At 48.2% G+C, this 16415-nt stretch overlaps 1 protein-coding gene across 1 annotated transcript in view; it reads right to left on the bottom strand.

The window, feature by feature from the left end:
- TENM4 (teneurin transmembrane protein 4) overlaps positions 1 to 16415 on the bottom strand; it is a 713747-nt gene that overhangs the window by 106382 nt on the left and 590950 nt on the right. The window contains 1 exon segment of the mRNA XM_034995151.1: positions 7744 to 7929. Within this exon segment, the coding sequence (XP_034851042.1) occupies positions 7744 to 7929 (186 nt within the window).

Genomic DNA, 16415 nt, shown 5'->3' on the forward strand with positions numbered 1-16415 from the left:
TGGGGTGTATATACATTGTCTATATACATAGTTCTTCTTTTATGCTCATACACAAACACACACACACACAAAGACAATAGGAAAATAGAGGAAGGAAGACCATACCTTTAACTACCCTATCCAGATAGTGCGCTTGGGGAATAAAAGACAGGACATTTAAGGTAGGATCAAGTAAGTGCAACACTGCCTACCACGTAACCATACCAGGTGCTCAGGGGACACGGGGGCATGCGCCCCACATTTGGGACAGACCTGCCATGGTGGGGAAAATAAAACCAAAGACAAGATGACAAGAGAGAGAAGGAGAGCAAGCACATTCTCCAGGAAGGGTCAAAAGGAACTTCAACTCATTCTATGGTCCAGGGGTTTGGAAATGTGATCGTATACAAGAAGACACAGGGATAGGGAAAACAGGAGAAAAAGGAGGATGGGAAGCTGCAAACGTGGCCATGCTCCTGCTCTGTCAGGTGTGTTCAACTTTATGGAAAACTAGAACTTGCCCTTTGTCTACCCAGAGCAGCGTCCAACTTCCGTTTGGGGGAAGCAGCCATATAAGAACAAGTGTTCCCTGTCTGGGCAGAGGGGTTTCCTGGGAGCTGGAACTTAGAAATATGCAAACTTGGGATCATCTCTGATATGCACTAGGGAAGTGGGCCGAGTCTTTAGTCAAATACACCGCCAGAGTATCTGTTTGCCATTCTTGAATTTTCCATGGACACATGTGCCCACACAGACTTGAATGCGGAATGCTTGGTGTTCTAAATAAGATGCATTTCTCCTTGGTGCATCTTACAGGGAATGTAAGGTGCAGGTCAATGGATGTCACTGTGAAAAACAAGAAAAAAGAAAACAAAACCTGACCACTTCTCAATGCTCGTTAACTCAAAAGATAGAATGATGTATGCTTTGTTTTCCAATGGAGGGGCTGCATTCAATCATTGGCTTACTTGGCAATCTAAGGTTTTGCTTCTCTGTGAGGATGGGTGTTGAACACTGCTCTAAAATAAACCCCACGGTGCATATATGGGGCTGTGTGTTGAAAGCAGGGCAGCCCTCTTAGTTCCCAGCATTAATCAGTACTACCATCTCATCTTCCCCACCTGGGCTCCTCATAGCTATTTGAGGAGCTTCCCTCCCACCCCCTTTCTACAGCTCCCCACCTGCCGGATCAATGGCCACCTCCTGAAGGGCCTGAAGCTTTCTGCCAGGCGGGCCTCCATCCTCAGCTTGATTTCACACATGAATCCAAAGCCCGTAACTAGGACTGGACTGCAATGCTGGGGCCTTATGTGGAAGCCCTAGGGTTCTAGCAATGGCAAGAACATTCTTCCCTTCTTCATAAAAAAATAAAAATTTATTTTTTCAGTCCTCTGGGTAGAGAAGACACTGTTGCTGGTCATCAATATATATTTGCCTCAAAAGATGGGTGGATGAGAGGCTATGTTTCTAGTTGAGGTTTCCATGTGGTCTTTGTTTCTAGATGAAATATGCTCCTGGAGGCTGCACAGCCAAGTGGAAAATTGGGAAGAGGAGATTTTAACTGGGCCTGTGTGCCCCGCCTTCATTCTTATAGACGTTATGGAGTCCACAAGAGCACAAGATAGAAGAAAGTGGAGGAGAATGGCATATTAAAGCAAGAGTGCATAAACAAAGCTGTGAAATGCTGAACAATGAAAGACAGGGCCAGCCCACAGATAGCATGGCCCAGAAGGCATCTCTGGCTAAGGTGAAGACTCTTCATTCTTGGTTTACCTGTCACACTTGTCTTAGTCAAGCTCATTCATCTCATTTTTCAGAGTGACCTAAAATTTCTTAGACATCACCTCCTGTGATATGTCACCTGAGAACAATAATACACAGGATCTCTGGACTTCCTGGCTCAATTGGTGTTCTTAGCTTTCAGATCTGTTGAGTTTTACAGAGAGTCACGATCACAGATTGTTGTAATAACTGAACTCGGCTGCAGAAGAGGTGGCGTTTCTCTCACAGGGTTGGAAAGGATGATAAGGCTGGGTGAGACACCATCAGTGGGATCCAAGTGGCCATACTGCCATGCAGCATCCACTCTGAGGGAGTTCTTGCACAAGCAAAACCTTGCTTTTCTCCAAACTTAACGGTGATATCCTGGCTCTGGTGATGAGGACAGATTATACCTACTCTGTAGGCTAGTCTCCCCAAGCCTAGGGGCTGACTTCACAGAGCTCTCTCTTCTAGTGCCATTTTTTTTTGTCATTTCATTTTTAAGAACAATTTAGTAATAAAGATCTCTATTAAATGTAAATATGTTTCTAATACCTTTAAAAAATGCTTACTAATTTCTCCAGATCATGGGCAGGAAGAGCAGCCGGGGAAGTGACTGAGGCAGACTCAGGTTGCAATCATCACTGTGGATTTCAGGAGGCAAAAGCGGGCATTCGAAACTTCAGATTCCGACTCCACAAACCACTGCCCTTTCCAACACAGTGACCCTGAGCCACACTGTACGTCCAGAAGCTGATAACAGCCAAATCCAAGAGTTTTCTGGGAACAGAATAGAGCTTCCTTCTGTTGAAGATGGAAGGGGTAACTGGATCTTTGAAGTCCAATGCCATTTATTTATAAAAGCCATATACAGAAGTCCATACTGTTGTCCATGCTTCTATTGTTTGAAAATCTTGGTACATATGCCCTTGAGTATAGTCACTTAAAAATCCACCATGATTTTAAAATAGTAACTTTCAGGAAAGATGATACAAAGTCCATGAGTTTGCACTTGTGGATGGTGGATTCAAGACTTCACAAAATTCCCTCATCTTTCTCCTCAGGACTTTGGGTTGAAGATGATGACAGCAGAGTCATCTTTCCGCTTAGACCATGCTTATTTTTTCAAGATTGCACAGATGTTTCTTATGCTCCTTCTCTATTCCTGTCACTATGCAAGAAGCTAGAGATGGTGGTGGCGCACAGCTGTTTATGATACAGACTCTGGGTCTTTGGCATGAGTCTGTGAGGTCTTAGATCTCTTCAGCATTTCTATGGCCTTCAACATGCAAACTTCTTTCCTTGACTTGCCTGCACCCAAACAAGGTTCCAGAAGTTTCTCTGAGGGTAACCCCAAGAAGCTTTAGGGGTCCCCTATCAAACGCTGTGGAGAGCGTGGCTGAGGTTCTTCACTGTCATTCCCCATGAGCCTCAGTTGACTCTAATAGCTGTATCACTGGTACACATTAGGCCAGATTAAACAAGGATCATTATAGCAGGTGATGGTTAGGGTGCTTATAATCATGTAAGTTCTTTAGATGTTTGACAAACCATCGAAGAGATGTTCTTGTTAAGATCTTGGATACATTAATCCCCTTTGCTTTGGATGAAGGATCAATGAGTAAATGGCCAATGGCACCCACCTGAGAGGGACTCACAAAGCCTTACTAACCTCCTTCCAGTTTCCCACCCCTACCATGTGTGGGCTAACATCTCCCAGAACCAATGACTCATCAAGCTCTTGCTCTGATAACTTAGGGTAGACCCCTGTCCATTTTCTCTTGTCCTTGTCAGCAACTGTCCTGCCAGGTCACAGGTCCGGTTGTGAGAGAATGCTTTGAAGGACGAGGGTCGGGCTATCACACAGGCTCTGACACCTTGTGAGGGTCTTGTAAACTCTCAGTTAAGGACTGTCTGGTTACAAACGAGAAACCTGAGAGCTACCATTCAAAAGTGGACAAAGAACTCTAGAAGATTGTGTGGCCTTTCTTTATAATCTCTTTTTATCGTGAAGTCTGGCTGGGCTCACTTGAACAACTGCATCATCAGAGTATTATTTTGATCTTAACTCCCAGAGGAGGATTTGTGTAAGAATCAAGATTTATATGATTGGACAGCTCTCCTGAAGCCCAGTAATAAAATTCTGTGTATCTGGCATCTTGAACAATCACAGCTTTGGGGTCAAGGTTGGAATTTTACAAATGTAATCAGAAGCTGGCATTTCCCACATGTGTTTTGAGACTTTATAGACAAGGGGCACTGAAGTGAATAAAATAATGATTGTAGAAGTGATCAAAAATGATAGTACTGTTTTCGAAGGAATAGGAAAAAAATTAGACACCTTCTCAAATTTAACTATGATTCTTAGCTTTTTCTAAAGAATTGGGAGGTCAAGGCCCAGACTTGAGACCCGTGAAATTCCTGGAAAAGACATCCCTGAATATACTTTTGATGACTCTGTGTTGACCATATACTTGAGAGATAGAGCGTCAATTCATCTTACCTTAAATTTTGGATTCGGAAAACTGAGTTTCATATATGCAAGTGGGAGCATTACTGACAAGCAAGAACAAAAAAGAAAAATCCCTTCTTATTTGTGGGATATTTTTAGGAGCAGGATAACTCAGTTTTGGGATGATGGATGTGCAGTTCTGTGGCCAGTGGAGGAGGAGGCCAGAACTTCATCACCCCTGGAGGCCTCCTCCAGCCTCCCCCATTCTGTGATTCACGGAGGGAGAAAACGAAGCCCCTAGCCACCAGGTGGTCTGCCCATGGCCCTTTCACCAAAGACCTTTCTTGAAGATGCAGAGACAGATACTTCCCAACATGAGGAATTAGGATTCAATGTGAATATTCTTGCTTTTTGACAAAAATACTGCCATTAAAGAGGATGCTACCATCCATTTCCCTTTTGTTCTGAAAACCAACCTCTTCTGGAGAAAAATCAAGTAGCCTCTATAAAAGAAAAGAGGGACCAAAGCCTCCTAAAGGAGATATTCAATTCCTACTATAATAATCTGCTCCGGGAAATGTCACTGGGGTGAAAAGATTCTTAGGCTGGGGACTTGACCATAAGGAGCCCAGACTTGTCTTGGTGTTTAATGCCAGTTGGCAAGTCATCAAATCATTCTTTCCTGTTTATGGAGGCAGCGGTATATAAATAAACAGGCCCTCCTCTCTTACTTCTACTTGCATGGAGGTCTCTGCATTAGTGTCATGGATTCCAGCTTTTTCTCTGACACAGGACATAACTATACTCCAGCACATGAACTAGCTGTGCTCTAATGACCTCTTGTATAGTAATGAAATCTGATAACAAGAGAAAATGTAATACTTGGAATTTCTAACTTTTCACACCAATAGTTTTTGTCTTTTCCTAAATGATCCTCAAAGGGAGTGAGGTTCCCTGGAAACATAAGCTGCTTCTTATTCCCAGCAAAGGTTAAAAAGGGGTTTCTCCTTCTCATTTCTATTCTGAAAGGAAAAAAGAAGGCACCACCATTGTTTCTCTCCTTTGCCTCTCCTACCCCTTCCCTTGTACTGAACAAGGTGATGGAGTGTTCCTTCAGCACTAAGGTGTTGGGTTTCTCATTGGGGATGCAGCTGGCCACAGGCAGAGACCCACGGGGAGCAAGTTGCCATGCGGGGAGATAAGACAGGGACAAAGGAAATGCTCACCACAAAATGAAAGGTAATAGAATTCTGAGCCAACGTCCTTTCATCTGAGCCACTATGACTAGTCCATTACTTCTTCAATGTCCTGTGACATTTTTCTGATATTTGTGACTGTCAACCTCCCTCTTGAATCGTGCACATTTACCTTGATGCATTTCTTATCTGCAGCGCAAAAAGCATCTGCAATCCCAAGGAGGAATTTGCTCTTAAAGAGTGACAATGGGTGTGCGGGTGTGCAGGGCTGGGGGAGGGGGTGGGGAGTGGGGGTGGAAGGGGGTGCTTTGACTTCTTGGCATCCAAACACACTGGATATTCTTCAGGCCAGGCTGATGAATATCCATCCACAAGACCACGAGATGCAGCACAACCTGCCCACCAGCCCTGGCATGAATCATCTGTGATTGGGCTCATGGAGAATTTCCTGAAATCCCTCATCATCATTTGACTAAGATGAGATGCTTTTATCTTATAAAAGTCTGCCATCCATAAACTTTTTGGAACTTGGTAAGGTGAGCTGAGGACTCTGTAATTAAGTGATAGAAAACAGAATGTACTCTCTCTGGGCTCTGCTTTTGGTTTTACTAAGGATGGGCCCCCTCTTCTGGGCTGGGAGGCGAAAAGGTCAGCCTGTCCTCAGTCACGGGGAAAAGGAAGGGTGAGGGGAAAGTGGGGTTTAAAGAAGAGGACCCCGCGAGTGACTAGGGCCACTTCCCATGAAGGGGTGTTCAGGTAGGATGACACGGACATGAAGAAGCCACCCAGAAGCGGGCAGTAAGACACTGCGGCACCTTCTGCTGAGGACAAAGTGGGGAGGGCTGCCCTGGGCTCTGGAGCAGCTCTGTTAAGGGTCTGGGATGGGCAACTAAGTTCGCAGCTCCGAGTGCAACAGGAATGAGGAGGCATAGCCTCTGAAGGCTGTGAGCCAGATGCCTCGTAGAAAACCTGGCATCTGTCCTGTGGGCCGCAAAGCAAGCAGCTGGTACTGGCACCCTGCACCGAGGCTCTGGAAACCAGGCCTCAAATTCCTGTTCTTCTCCTTACAAGCTAAGTGACCTCAAGCCTCAGGTCCCTGAGAAGGAGGGAATAACATGCGTGCCTCCACAGGGGGACTCTCTGGAGTACGAAATCATGCAGTTAAAAGCCCTTAGCACATGCTTGGCACATTGTAAACGCTAAAAAATTAGAAGCCATTATTATTGTTAATAAGCACAAGGTCTTCCACTGCCATTTATCACCAGGGTGATGTTGTGGACGTGGGGATGATGAATATAGACTAATTTCAGATTACAAAACAAAAGGAATGAAGCCTTAAAAAAAAAAAAAAAAAAGGAAAAAAGCAGTGGCTCCATTTGCTCAAAATGTCTGTCCCTCAAAAGGTCTGGGGCTCGTCTCCCAGTTTCCGGAAGGCCCAAGAGGTGATGTTTAGAGCTGGAGAGGCACCCAGAATCCAGCCTTCCAAAGCCATGTGCTTGCCATCTGATCACAGACCCTCCCTTTGAAAAAAATGCAAGAGGAAGAAGTTAAACACACACAGACCAGTTGATTCAATAGAGAGCTTTTGGTGAGTGCTCCTTCCAGGATAATAAACCAAGCAAAACGTCTGGCTGTGTTTAAAATCAACAAAAGCAGCAGGCAAGGCAGGAAGAAGGGAACGGAGTGATCAGCTTGGTCCGAGAGCTGCCAAGAGCGCTGCTTCAGCAGAGGCGGCCTGAGGAGGCCCCAGAGAGCAGAGAGGAGACAAATGCAGACAGGATGGAGGCTGAGGACAGGGGAGGGAGGGATCCAGGCCTGATGGGAGGCAGATGTGGCCCAGGGCCCATGGGAAGCTTTCCCGAGGATCCCAGGCTGGTGGGGGTGGGGGCCTGAGAGCAGATCAGGAATTTGATCATCATGGCCACACTTATCGAGCACTCTACTCTGTGCCAGCCATTATATATAGGTGAGCAAACCAAGGCTCAGAGAGGCGTTAGGACAGCTCACAGCTGCTAAGTGGTAGTCGTGTGCCTTACTCCTGATCCCCAGCTCCTCAGCGCAGAGCCCTACTGCAAATGGCCCGGGGGGGGGGGGGGCACACAGCAAGGCACACGAACCAGCTAGCGGACATCTGGGAAATGCAGACCGGGAGGGAAAAGGTGAAAAAGGCCCAGTGGTGAGTTTAAGTCCAGTCGCTGCTTGTTAATGCCAACCATAATGTCGCCAGATGAAAGGACTTTGTGCCCAGCTCCCACATGCGGACAGAGGCAGCACGCGCCCCGCAGCAGACGCCCCCCCGCCGCCCCCCCCGCTCCCCGCCCCCCCTCCCCGGCCCCGGGCGTGGGCCCGCCATACCGATGGTGCAGTGCTCGCCATTCCAGCCGGGGCTGCACTCGCACTTGCCGTCGCGGCAGGTCCCATGCTCGGCACAGCGTGGGTGGCAGGCCCGCTGGTCGCAGGCCGCCCCCATCCAGCCTTCCTCGCAGCGGCAGGTGCCTCCCACGCAGACGCCATGGCCCCCACAGTCGGCAGCACAGATCTCTGTGGGGAGGGCGTGGGGGAGGGAGGGGAAAGAGAAAACACATTTTGAGCCGGTCATCGTCGGGAACAAGGGTCACACTTGGCTACCTACCTTGGCTCCTGGGAGGGACCCATCCGGATTCCGGAGGCTTGGGAGGCTAATCTCCCCGAACAATGACCCTCGGGTGAGAACAATTCTCCAGGCAAAAGCCTGTCCTGAGCCCGCTGCCCTTATCAAAATAGGCCGATGGAAGGGCTCTGCTCTGTTTGCTTTCCCCTACCACCAGCCCATCCCCGCTTTTGTGCTCGCCACTTCCAAGGGGGACCGGCCTTCTGAACAGATGTGAGGAAAAGTCACATTTAATTAAAAACTGGTAATGTGTGAAAACAAAGTGAGGACGAGTCCCTGATGGCCGAGGGAAGTGCTTGTGGGTCTGGCTGCAGCACGTGCAGGGGGTCTGGGGCCCGCATTTCCTTCCAGCCTGACTGTCCTCCAGGCGGGGTGAAAGGGAGGCCAGCCCCCTGCACCCGTGGGGGTGGGGACTCTGGGGGCCGGTTCTGTGCTTTTGCTGCCCGTGCCCGTCGTCCTACACACTGCCCTGCCACTCTAATTCCAAGCACCGCCTCCATGGCCTTTCGGATCCAAAGCAAATTGCTGGGGGACTGCGTCACAGCCAGAGTCGAGTCGCCCAGCCCTTCACAAAGGCCAATCTATGACTTGGTGCAGTATGCACACGGCCCAATTCACAAGGCCTTGGGCACAGGGCCAGTGACAGCTTCCCTGTTACGCAGGCAGAGGTGGTGAAGGCTCCGACCCGGGTTTTTAGGAAACAGGTCGTGCAGCCGTGGCCACGGATGCTCTCTGCCAGGGCTGTGACAGGGACCCTGCCTGCAGTCTGTGCCTTATGGCCCAACAGTCTTCGAATGAAAACCCCAACGCTTTTGTTCTCTTTCAAACTAAATTAACTGGCACTGTGTCAGGTTGCATTTGCCCATGACAGCTTGGAAGATTCCAAGCTATATTCCTGGTTTAGAAGCTACTAATAGTCTAGTGATTTTTGGAAAAAGGGGATAAATCAAAATTAGATCTCAGAGGCTGAGACCTTCCATATCAACCTACAAGGCAACGGCTATTGATGTTTGAGAATTAAAAAAACAAAAACAAAAACAAAACCCCACAACACAACAGTTGAGTCACCATTTATGGGGTGTCCCTGTGCCCGACACCTTGTCTGGCACCCTACCTGGAAGGGACGTACTACACGCAGAGACACACCGCATTTCTCAGCTGCCCAGAGAAGAGTCCACTACAAAATGGGTGCAAAGAGCCCTGACCTGGAGCTGGGGGGCCCCGGGTTCTGTGCCAGGCTCAGCAGCTTCTGAGCTCTGCGACCACAGGCAGGTTCCTTGACGTCAGGGATGTAGCGAGTGTGGGCCGTGACGAGGACGCCTCACAGCACCTCCGCTGACCGTCGGGGCTGTGGCGAGCACCCAGTGAAGTGAAACGCAGAGAAGGGCATGGCAGACATGCATAACTCAGGACAGGTCTCTGAGGACAGTGAACTTTAGACTAGAGTCCAAGGACCAGGAGTGCAAGGCCCATGCCTGCTCAGCCACTCATCTGCGGTGTGACCTTGGGGACGTCATTCCCCCTCACTGGGTGTTGGGTTTCCTCATCTGCTTCAGGGGGAATGTGATGGCATCTAAGGTCTGTCTGGCTCTAAGACGGTGGGAGTCTGTGATATAAACACCCTCCATGTTATACAGCATAATCTACCCCCAAGGCTCAGCTCAAGGGTCTCTCCTCTGAGAAGTCTGTGACTCATCCTGTGGTTATTCTCTCGTTCCTTGCCCTTCCATGTTACATGGTAAACCGATTTTCTGTTTCTGTGCCTGTCCCGCTGTCAGACCAGGGATATCTGAGGCCGGACCGGGTTTTCCTGATCGCTTCTATGCTTGGTACCCAGCACAGAGCATGGCACAGAACAGACCCTTAGCTGAAGTCTGTGGGATAAGGGATGAATCCTTGGGTGCCTGGGGCTATAGGCGGCCTGAGAGTGTAAACCGATTCATTTACACCCTGCTCAGCCTGGCTGAGGGTCGGTCCGGGCCTGTCTCTGGTGAGCTGGCCTTACGAAAACCTCCCAGGTTGGGGTGGGGCTGTGGGCTAGTGTCACTACAGCCAGCAGCCCTCCAGGAATGTGGCTTTCTCAGGACTTTCTTCGAGCTTCCTTCCCTCCTTCTCACACAGACAACGCCTTGACACAGAATGACGACCTCCAGGCTCCGGGCCTTCCGAAGTCCTGTCTCTGAAATTTCTAACCCTTCTGCACAGCATTGACCCCTCCGTGACTCTGAAGGCAGGGCTTGCCTCAGGGCAGGAACTTTCCCCTGAGAGACTGGGGAGGGACAATTAGTTTAGCATTTGTTTGGCTTTACTCAGCACTTTTTCCAGGTGGCAGTTTATGGTGTAAAAGTAAACAGCAAATAGCGCTTCGATTCAGTGAGGTGTGAGCCAGCAGAGGGACAGGCTGCTGGGGCCAAAGCCTTGGTGTTTTCAGGCAGCAGGGCATACAGAGTTCAAGGGGGTCTAGAGCACAAGAGGCAGCCTTTCCCCAGCATTTGCCTGACTTCAGGCCGTAGCTAACAGGTAGGCCGTTCCTATATTAACCTGAAGGCAGTTGTGGCCGGAAGAGCGTCAGATTTAGATGTGATTCCAAATACGTTCTGCCAGTTATGTGACCTTAGGCAACCTATCTGATTGCTGAATTTCGTTTTCTTCTTCTGTAAAATGGGGATGGTGACGGCATCCCTTCAGAGGATGCCTGATATACAGTAGGTATCAACGCAGTCACACTGATTCTCTCATTATTCCTATAGGATTCCAAGCATGCCTACTATGTGCTGAAGACCGTGGCTGGTGCTAGGAGTACAGAGAAAAACCAGACCTAATCTGTGTCCTCTGGGAGATCACAAGCCAGACAAAGCTCAAACCGGTACTGGAATCCCACGATCATCCAAATAAATTATAGTGGTTACTGCTGCACCTTCTTGCTTATATGCAGTAAATAAAACACCATGAATTTTAGGATCAGACAGATCTGGGGTTTACCCTTGGCTTTGCCACTTATTGGCTGGGTGATCTGCCAGTGGCAACTTAGGAAATTCATTGAACCTCACTTTCTATCTCTGTGAAATAGGTAGAATAATTCCCATTTCACCCATGTCATAGGATTGGTGTCAGGTCAAATGACGTAGCGTGTGGGGAAAGACATTTTTGGCTTAATAACTAACACTTATATCAGGTTTTAGAGTTTATGAAGCACCTTCATATACAGTTTCTCTTTGAACTATCACAACAATGCTGTCAGAACCCCTGCTTACTATCTTTCCTAGAGCTGCCTCTTGTGCTCTAGACCCCCTTGAACTCTGTATGCCCTGCCACTACTGAGACCCAGAGAGCATCAGCGGATTCTACAAGGTCATATGGTCACGGGTATTTCTCCCTTGTTTTGACAATTCTCAGAGCCATGTGCCAGACTGACATTGTAAGATTAAGGAAACTGATCAGCAAAGAGGTGGGCTCTCCTTGTGGGGACTTCCTGGTTCTTCTAGCAGATCTGTCTCCTTTTCTGGTCCTGTTGCTTATCCTTTGTTATATCCAAGTCAGCCCCTGGATCGATGTCAAATGAAATGAGATCCCCTACATAGGAATTCCCAGACACTCAGTCTCACTTTTGTCATCTGGAGACTGCTGGGCTGTCCATCTAAACCCTCCATTTCCTCGCCAGTTTACACTAGACAAGCTCTCCTGGCATGAAGCTAAGGTTGCCTGGTGGCTGGGCACCTCTCCGTCAGCCTTTTACAAGCTGGGCTGTGGGCTCTTACACATTTTAATGGAAGGGGCCTAAACAGGGTGACCTTGATGTTTATGGGGTGCTAACGGATGGCAACACAACCTGTCGGTGTTCAGGTTCTCCTCTGCAGATGGCCTCTCTGCCTGCATGGGAGACGCACTGACTCCTGATGGGAGCAGAAATTGGAGCTGCTACTTTATCACTTGGCCCTGAGTTGTAGGCCCTGTTGCTATTTTTCTTATCTGTCTCACCGTTTTTTTTCCCCTTGAAATAGAAGGAACTGCTTTAGTTTTCCTTCTTGATTTTGCTTTGACATTAAAGCAGATAGAACTTCCCAGAGTGGTTGCTGGAAACTAAACAGGATGATGCCGGAAGAATGTACTTCAACAGGCCATCTGCCCCTTACCTAACGTAACTGGCACTCTGTGAAATTCGGGTCACGGCTCCTCTCCAGTCCCAGCTGCCTCACGTGTAATGTGGGGATCATACCAACAAATGGAGAGGGTTGTTGTAGGAATTACCCTCACTTGTTTAATTTCTTAGCAAACCCAACAGTAGGCACTGGGATCCGATGGTGATTGTGACAGGCATGGTTCTCTCCTGACCTCAGGGAGTTTACATTCTAGCACAGGACATAACCGCAATCAGTTACGCAAGTTAACGTGGGCAGAAGTGAGACTTCTCCAGACGGCCCGGCACACGGTTCGGGGTATAGTAAGTTCCGTACACACAGATTCTTATGCAAGAGCAAGGGAGGTGTAGCGGCAAGTGCACTGGACTGACAGCAGAACATCAGAGGTGAATTCTGACTTATGGAACATACCCGATACAAGGAGCACTTGATCAATGCCCGTTGACCTCCACATGATAAACACCAGAGCTTACGGGTTGAACGCTGGAGGTCTCGGGCCCTGAGAGGCATCTTTTCAAGTACTATGGAGAATATCATCTGTAGGGTAGACTTGGGCTCCGATTCTGACTCCCCAGTTTCCTTGGGTCCTTGTGGAGTCCTTGGAGAATTAATGACTCAATCTCTCTGAACCATACTTCTTCACGCCCAAAGTGAGATGAGTAATCACGGTCCCCCACTAGGTGAGTGGGGATAATGGAAGAAAAGGGTATACGTGAAAGGCCCCGTGTAACTTATGCTATGTACACGACCCGTCGATGAGGACTTAAGACATCTTGTATCAGCAGGACTGAGGGCATCTTCCTGAAGAGCAAAATACCAGCTTTTATAGTAAGCACCGTCGAAATTTAGGTATGCTTTCTCTAGCAGGGCACCATCAGTCAAGACCATGAAAACCCAGTTAGAAGCTGTATGTATTTGTAGCCTTGGCTTCCTCTTGAAAGCAGGTGAAAATCTCCAGCTGCCCTGATATTCTAATTCTGAGCCTATGAAGTGCTTGACAGAACCATACAGGACCCTGGAGATGAACCAGGTCAGGCCCAAGAACAAGTTAGCTCTTCTCGGAGGGAAAGCCATGCCCACACATCTTCCTTCCTGCCCTGCCTCACTGGTGTACATATGTCTGTCTTCTCTGCAGACCAGGAGCCCCCTAATGGCAGGCTCTAGCTTCTTCTCAACTTGGTTCCCCGGCAGCAGGTACCAGACGTAGCACAGCGTGAGTTCTCAACAAATATTTGTTGAAAGAACAGATGAATTAAAAAAAAAAAAAAAAAAAAAGCTTCGGGCGCCTGGGTGGCTCAGTTGGTTAAGCGACTGCCTTTGGCTCAGGTCATGATCCCGGAGTCCCGGGATCGAGTCCCGCATCGGGCTCCCTGCTCGGCGGGGAGTCTGCTTCTCCCTCTAACCCTACCCCCTCTTGCGCTCTCTCTCTCACTCTCTCTCTCAAATAAATAAATAAAATCTTTAAAAAAAGAAAAAGCTTCAGGGAAGAAGTGTTACGTCAGTTGGGCTCAACTGTGTCTCAGGGCCATATTGTACAAAATTTATTTGGTTAGATATATTCACACAGGGGCTTGGTCTCCTTTGCACCTAACCTTCTTAGAAACTCATCTGCAACCCCTGACTGGGAACTCTGTAATTTTAAAGGGTCTCAGCCGTACACCCTCACGCACACCTTCCTTCTTGCTGCTGCTCATATCACGCCCATTCTCCTTCCATGATGTGGAAGGGAGTAGGCACGTGAGGAAGAAGTGGAAAAGGGCAGGGAAAGTTAGGAGGCTTGGCTATTGGCTAATCGTGCCCCCAAAGCATATACATAAGGGAAAACACTGCCCCAGGCTCCTCTCATTAAATTTAATCCCCATATGAGCCTGGATGAAGCCTGGGACCTAGAGCAGCTACGTTTTAATTTGTCTGGACTTACTTGACAATCCTGTTCATTAAAATAGCTGGTAGGGAAAGCTGTGGCATTCCCCTAAAGGGACAGACTTACATCTATTCTTCTCATAAAATTTCTTCGACTTGGAAAGATGCTCAAAACTGCTACAAGTGGGGACTGGAAGGGGTCTCCACCCAAGGATCTGTGTGCTTTCCTGCTGAGCAAGGAGCAAATTCAGGGGAAACAGAGTCTGGGCCCCACGGGACCTCCTGGGAAGTCTTTTAATAAGTTTGTATTTAGCACTAAAAGGGATAATAGGGAAAACTGTTCTATTTTGCTCAGGGCCTGAGGTTCTTAGAATGCCCTTAAGAAATTTTCAGGGAGGGTTAAATAATTTTAGACGATTCCTGCTAGGATTTTCTGTTTTATTACTAGCTCATTGGAGTTAGGGCACAGCTTGGGGAATTTCTCTGAAATCCTGGTACACATTAAGTCCAAGGCACACTAGATACCATTTGAAGCGGAAACAAGGAGAAAATGTAGAACCCTTGTTGGTGGCACACAAATATTATCCCATGAAATCCTCACAACAGCCCTGCAGTGGTATTTTCATTCCTGCGTCGGAGTTGAGGGAAAAGCTTAAAGAGATTAAGTGACTTGCTCAAAGGTACTTAACCAGAGTGAAGGTGACTATGATTGATACAGCTCTTTGGTCTGTGACTTGTGTGACCAGGTTGAGGAGCTCAGCTGTAATCTGACATACTCCCATGATTGTTAGTTATGTATTAGATCATCCCCCCAGCTACAGTACAGGAGCTCTGAAATCAGTCTGAGTCTTCTTCCTCACCCTGACCCAACATTTACCGTATTAAGTACTTTCCCTTTTGTTTGTGTGTCTGTTTATCTGTCTGTTCATCCTCCATCTGTCTGTCTACCCATCCATCTGTCCAATCCACCCAACTATCTAATCATTTAACCAGCTATCCAGTTACCAGGCCATCTAACAGCCCATCTGTCTATCCACCCATCCATCTGTCTGTCCATCCGTCCGTCTGTCCATCCATCCATCCATCCATCCATCCATCCATCCATCCATCCACCATCCATCCATCCAGCTCTGTGGCTTGGACAAGTTACTTCATCCTTCTGTGCCTCAGCTTTCTCATCTGCAAAACAGGATTTGTACACTAACATCTCAGGTTCATCTGTGAGGCTTAAATGAACATCGTGTAATGTGCCTGGTATCATGCACATCTCTTACAGAGTAAACACTGTATGGCAACTACATCATGTTTATGTGCTGGAAAGAGCCAGGAGAAGGGAGGGTTTAACAATACTGGGGAAAGCAAGGGGATGATGTGAATAACTGAGGTGCCCTTTAGCAGCTGGGGAGAACCAGATCTGGAGCATAATCTGGGGACAGCACTTTGCAGGCACCTAATCTTCTGGAGAGAGGTATGTAGGCTGAGACACGTTTAAGGGACAGGCCAGGAAAATGGGAAAGCACTTCACCAATGGCTTCAATGTTCTCAGTGAGGTAGCAATCTCTGCTGGTGGATAGATGTGGACATTTAAAGAGCCCCTTGGGGAATGAGAGCAAGAACGCACAAAGTACAAGAAGACTTGCAGCTGGAAGGGCCCAGGAGAGGCTAAAGACCATGAACATGAGGTGATTTGGCTTCCAATGCTCGAAGTGGGCTGTAAGCTGAGAGATGGTGAGTGGCTGGGACGGTCATGGGTTTTGCAAGGTGGACGTGGAGAGAGGCACAGAGACAAGGGAAGCTATGGGTGATGAAGGAGAAGAACTGGAGGTGAAGGACCATGGAACCAGGGGAGAGCGATGGAGAAAGAGGGAGCTGGCTCTGGGCAGGAAGTGGCCTGCCTCTGGGCATGGGATCCCCCTCAGATGGATTTAGGGGTAAGAGAGAAAACAAGGAGAAAAACTTAGAGGAGTGGTTTTTGTGATGAGATCGTGAGAGGACACTTCAGAGATGCTCTAGTCATTCTGCAGACAGGAAAATAAGGGTCGAGAGAGAAGAAGTGCCTGTCCTTTGCCCCATAGGACATGTATGTCAGTATTTGAGCAAGAACTTGATGACTGCCTTAGGAATGGTCATGGAAGGGGCCAGCTAGACAGATGGCTGAAGCAGGGGCCATCCCACACTCTATGGCCCCTCCTCTGTGCCTCTCTACAAGCTGTTTCCATGGTCTGGGTTCCCCTTTTACCTCAATCTTCCCACGTTCAACTGTACATTGGCTTTGAGTTCTGGCTCCTCCTTTCTGAAGCCTCCTTCTAGTGCCCCAGTCAGAAAGTTTCACCTCCTGCCTTCTCAAAGCACTTGATGCGAACCTTTATCAGGGT

This window comes from Mirounga leonina, unplaced genomic scaffold (genome assembly GCF_011800145.1).
Source record: "Mirounga leonina isolate KUSES-001 unplaced genomic scaffold, KU_Mleo_1.0 Mir_92, whole genome shotgun sequence".
In the NCBI taxonomy this organism is placed as follows: Eukaryota; Metazoa; Chordata; class Mammalia; order Carnivora; family Phocidae; genus Mirounga; species Mirounga leonina.